The 5,744-nt window shown below is 34.6% G+C and overlaps 1 protein-coding gene across 1 annotated transcript in view; it reads right to left on the bottom strand.

The window, feature by feature from the left end:
• Positions 1-4,459: 4,459 nt before the first annotated feature.
• LOC137626787 (uncharacterized) overlaps positions 4,460-5,744 on the bottom strand; it is a 3,639-nt gene continuing 2,354 nt past the window's right edge. Inside the window, exons 3-4 of the mRNA XM_068357778.1 lie at positions 5,236-5,415; positions 4,460-4,671 (exon numbers count right to left, since the gene is read on the bottom strand). Of these exons, the coding sequence (XP_068213879.1) occupies positions 4,460-4,671; positions 5,236-5,415 (392 nt within the window). The remainder of the gene's footprint in view (positions 4,672-5,235; positions 5,416-5,744) is intronic.

Here is a 5,744-nt window from a genome sequence, read left to right as displayed (position 1 = left end):
GAATACCTTCTCAGCCTGGATTCAACGGACCATTCATCTTGCCTTGAATCCAGACCCTCCTCCATCACATCGCCCTAGGGCACATGATGTCAGGGGCATCGCTATGTCCCTAGCCTTCAAGAGAAACTTCTCTGTGACGCAGGTGTTACAAGCTGGGGTCTGGAAGCGTCAAATGACCTTCACAGCCTTGATACTTTTTCTATCGGCCCTGTGGTGGCTGCACAACAGCTGATCTAACCTCAGGCTCCTTAATGGACAAGTAGCAGAAGGTTGAGGGCACTGTTACCCAGTTTTAGTCTGCGTGAATGAAAGAGTATGTGTGGCCCTTATTTCTTTCTTCATCCTCCCCTCTCTTGGGGAATGCAGCATCCTGGGTCTCTGGATAGCTGACCTCAAACCTCTGCAGGTAAACCATGCTTCCTTGTGTTCCTAGTATTAAGAATAATACTGTCGCGTCCCCCATACCCTGACGAGGTGGTATTGGGACGTCCTAGCATAGAATTCCATCTAAAGGACTTCAGGTCAACTTCCTAGGATGGGTCACGCTTCATTTTCCACACACAACTTATATAGGCCGCACGTTTCTTGCATAGCAAGAAACTTGTGAGGTGCAGGGACTCTTTTTCTCGAGTGCTGCTCACTCGGATTTTGCGTCCCCGGTTAAGCCAAAGCCAGTAAGGCTGGGGACTTTCCACCCTGCCTAAGGGTAAGTCGCCCTATGTAAATAGCTTGGTTTGTATTTCGGTTACGGAACAAATGACAATTTCGGAGATAATTTGTATTTTTCCTAATCATAAAAACCTTAGCTATTAACACATATTTGCCCACCAGCCCTGTCCCCCAAGACAAGTCCTACCTCTAATTGAAGTGAAGCAGCTCACCAGTGTGTGTGTGGGGGGGGGTAGCTAGCTACCCCTCCCCTACCCCCGTGCTAACTAGCGCGCGAGTAGTTTAACCCTCGTTAAAATCTAATGGCTCGTCATTTCAGCTACACCGAAAGTAAACCCTATGTAAATAGCTAAGGTTTGTATGGTTAGGAAAAATACAAATTATATCCGAATTTGTCATGTTTTGTTTTTATGTCCTTTTTGTCCAAGAGTCCCGCTGCTGATAACTTAAGGAGAAATTGGTCAATTAGAGTGATTCAAGGGTGTGGGAGTTGTTCTTGTGACATTCCGCCACAACACAAATTCACACACATACACACAGATATATATATATATATATATATATATATATATATATATATATATATATATATATATATATATATATATATACATATATATATATATATATATATATATATATATATATATATATATATATATATATATATATATATATATATATATATATATATATAAAGAGAGAGAGAGAGAGAGAGAGAGAGAGAGAGAGAGAGAGAGAGAGAGAGAGAGAGAGAGGGAGAGAGTAATTTGGAAAACCAGCCTATTTTTCTTAACCGAAATTAAAAATAAATAAATAAATTTTATGACCCATGATTTTCCATTTAGTTTCGCGTGATTTTTCATAAAGTTTCCCATGATATTAACAGCATAACTTTGTTGCACATCTATTTACCTTTTTCAAGCAACCTTCAAAAAGCCTTTAATAAGTTGCATCAAAATTGATTTACATGGAAATAGTTTCAATGTGTTCTCTGAAGAGATAACTATAGATAGATATTGCACCATTACTCCAAATCTGGCCTCTTTTTGTCAGTGAATAGTTTGAATCAAATAATAATACAAAATTATTGTTGAAACATTCATAAAATCTCTGCCAAAATATATAAAAAACAAAATCTTAAAAGGAGTCGTGAGAGACTTAGCACTTTGTTGCAAGAGATTGCACGATTTCATTTGACAAATTTGGATTTAAATGTTGAATATAATAATGATAATGAAATAACTTATCAAAGGTTTTAAATCTCCTTTACACCAAATATGCAAAGAATATTTATCACAAGAAAATTACATTGAATGAAATGATGAAACTTTTTTCAAGAAACTAAAATAACAGTTTTTTCTCACAAAATGTAACGTGAATTCAAATTCCAATAAGCCAGCTAAACCATATTTTACATTATAAAAAATGCTATCAACACTTACCTTTTATGTATGAAGTTAGCTTAAGTAGTCCTCACGTTATACAACCAAGCTTGAAGGACAATTATTTCAAGGATAGTGAAACGAACATTGTTCTTGTGTATTTATGATAATGGGAAAAAATCACAAATGTGTTGGTGATTGAGTTCTTAATGAAAAAGTAATTTTCTTAGAAATTGGTTTTATATCTTATTTAGGGATCTACGTTAAAACCTTGATAATAAATAAGCACAAATATAATTTTAACGTGTTTCAAACTAAAATAGAAATGTTTTTCATAGGTAATCACACAAATATAATTTCCAAGTCAAAGTATAGAAAGAGTAATATCTCATTTCAATCTAGACACAGCTCAATTGAGGCACATGAAAGAACCTTAAATATCATTCTATAAACTAATAACTTTCCATAACCTCTTCAAACGTATCCTTCCTTTCTACTGAATTCTAGATTGACAAACAGAACGTTTTAATCTCCTCCTAGCAAAACTCTAACTTTGAAGACGTAGATTCTGAACCTATGACGGGTTGTTACCATTCAGTCAGAATTCTTTAAACTCCTCTTCACCCTCTACTAGTTTGGCTTAAACAAACCGCATCTGAAGCTTCTTAATATCTGAACTTTAGATCCACATACTAATAGTCTGCGATTTTGAGTTAAAAACAAACATGAACTCATGGAACCCTAATGAACATTCCTCTGACTTTGGTGTGTTACATCAGAACTTTTGGAATTCATCTTATCATTAAACAAACATTGAAATGGCCACCTTTTGATGTTTGAACTGCATCTAAATAATGGTTGTAGCATCCAAACTCTTGAAACCCAGCCTTATAAATATATGTGTATACACACACTATCACATCCACACACACACACACACACACACACACACATATATATATATATATATATATATATATATATATATATATATATATATATATATATAGATAAATATTCATGTGTTTCAAAACACACACACACACACACACACACACACATATATATATATATATATATATATATATATATATATATATATATATATATATATATAGTTTCATGTGTGTGAGGGTGTGTATGTGTGTTAGTCTATAAGTATATTTAGAGAGAGAGAGAGAGAGAGAGAGAGAGGGAGAGAGAGAGAGAAATCACAGTAAGTTCACCATACAATTTAGAGTCAAATAGAAATGCTTTTATTAATACAGGGATCAATAGCGAACTCCATCTGTAACCGATACACAAAGGCTCTACCGGATCACTTTAACAACACGAAAATTTAGAATTCACAACATTTCTAAACTAATGTCGTCTCTGGCAGCTCTAGTTTATATGCATAGCTTGAGTATATATAATTCATTCTCACATATTCAGTTGCAATTCTTGCTACGTCGTTAGCATATGTTTATGAGAATCGATGATGTGTCCAGCCTTGACACGAAAGGGTTCGCTTTATTTACTAGCAACAAATACGTCTTTGGATCTTAGTAAAAGAATTTGGAACACTAAATTGCCACGAGCGAGATTATTAAACGATATGATTTCTGTGAAGTACAATGAACAAAATTTGCTATCAGGGATAGATAAAGAATTCTATCACTGAGTTTACTGGGAAGTCAAATGTTTTCGTAAAAGAAAAAAAAAAATTCGAAAAGAATTTATTGCTTTCAATGTTTTGCGTTTTCTTTGTGCTTTGACTTCATGTCTATAGTAGGCTCGAGAGCTTTTAAATATGCGGCCCTGAGACTATACAATAGGCTCCCATGAGACATCCGAATAATTTAAGATATTAAGGCTTTGAAGAGGAAACTGAAGACTTTCTTATTCCACCAGTGTTTTGACAGTGATAATCAAACAGAAAGAGAACAAAACGCACTGTGAAATGTTAAACGCTCCTGAATGAACATCATAAAACGACCGTGGGGGTCCTGTAGAGAGTAGGTTTCCCCTGCTATACAGGACTAGATAGGCAGCCATTAAAATAAGTAAGTAGCTTTCTATGTATCATACTTTGGATTCACGATGAATTTCGAGGCCAAATTCTCACTAAAACTAAAAATGGGCAAACGTTTGAGGCAATATTTGTAAATCTCCCATAAGTCAAATTCTAAATATGCATCTCATAATCATCGCTGGAGTGAACTAGCAACTATAAAATGGCTACCTCATTAAGGCTTTGATTAAATGAAAAAAAAAAAATCTTACAACTCAATCATGCCTGTGAGTTTATTCCATTTTTCTTGTTCAATAGAGAAGGGAGAAGCGAGAATGGATATAGATAGATATAGAGAAATGGTTTCAATGTGAAGAAGATCAAAGAATCAAATATGTCAAGAGATGTGACATTAGGGTAAGAAGTTGCTGGCTTGGCACAAATAATGTGTATTCCTAGTGGTATCCACTCCAACAAATCTTTTGCCACTAGCTTCCAACACGAAGTACTGACGGCTAGATTGAACTGTTCCATCGTACTGGAATCCACCAACTCCCATTTCAGCTGCATTAGCCCAAAACAGATTTCCAGATTTGTTCTTCAGGATGACGGAGAGGGGCCCAGCTGTTGAAGTAGATAAATACCAAGTAGTTGAATAAGTGGAGTTACCCTTTTAGATTACTTTAACCTCCATCACTTTTAAGTGTATCGACTTTATTAAATTACAGAAGTTACTTTATTTGTTGAAGCACTTATGTTTCTTGCTCTCTTGAAGAAACAGATATCCATAAATCTCTTATTGAATAGTTTTTCAATTTAATATAGCAGGAGGTAAGTTAGACTGTTTTACTGGATGGATAATGTCTACGATTCCAAACTAGCCTCTTCAACAGGTCAGGAAACAACAAGGAAGACTTGGAACTCCAGGTTTAAAAAAGGTGAATAGGTATAAGTGTACTGATAGGGACAGATTAAATGCTTCCAGTAGAGAACAAAAAGTAGACAGGATATAAAACTATATTAAAAATATTGTCAGATGTTCAATTTTTATAGTTTACACTTTGTCTCTCTACTTATTTTCTTGTTTTTCATTATATTGAGGCTTTTTTCATTCGTGTTTTAACCTTGCTTATGATGGTAATGATAACAGTAGCAATGATGAAGGTATTAAATGCATGTGGTACTTACAGGTTTTGTCAGAGATGCTTAACAAGACTTCGAGTTCTAGCTTCGTCTTAGAAATACTCTGTCGGAATCCTGGAATTCGACGACACCATTCATCAGAGTACTGTGAGGAGTTCTTTGCATTTGAGACACAGTACAGGAATCCATCGGTCATCAGCCCTTTCACCTTGCACTGGAGGGCAGCTATTTGGAAATAAAAGTTTTTTTTTTTAGTTGAAAAAAAAATATATAGTTTTCTGATATCAAGGCACAAATTATCATTTGATCTCTTGTGTGTGCATGTGTGTGTTGAGTCATTTTTTTTTTAAATTTTGTATATTTTTTACTTAAATGGAAAATCAAAGTGGTTCTTCTTTGGCAAACATAAAAATATGATTTAGAATTATTTTAAAATCTAAAGTAATGTAGTCCAAAGATATTACATATAAAATTAGGGAATGTAGTCAAGAATTAGAAAACTCTAATGCCCCAGATTGAAATATACTGGGCTGAAGAAGAATAACAATAAGAAC

This window comes from Palaemon carinicauda, chromosome 34 (assembly GCF_036898095.1).
Source record: "Palaemon carinicauda isolate YSFRI2023 chromosome 34, ASM3689809v2, whole genome shotgun sequence".
NCBI classification, from domain to species: Eukaryota; Metazoa; Arthropoda; class Malacostraca; order Decapoda; family Palaemonidae; genus Palaemon; species Palaemon carinicauda.
Note: the sequence above shows the minus strand (reverse complement) of the source record. Positions and strands in the feature narration are given on the sequence as shown.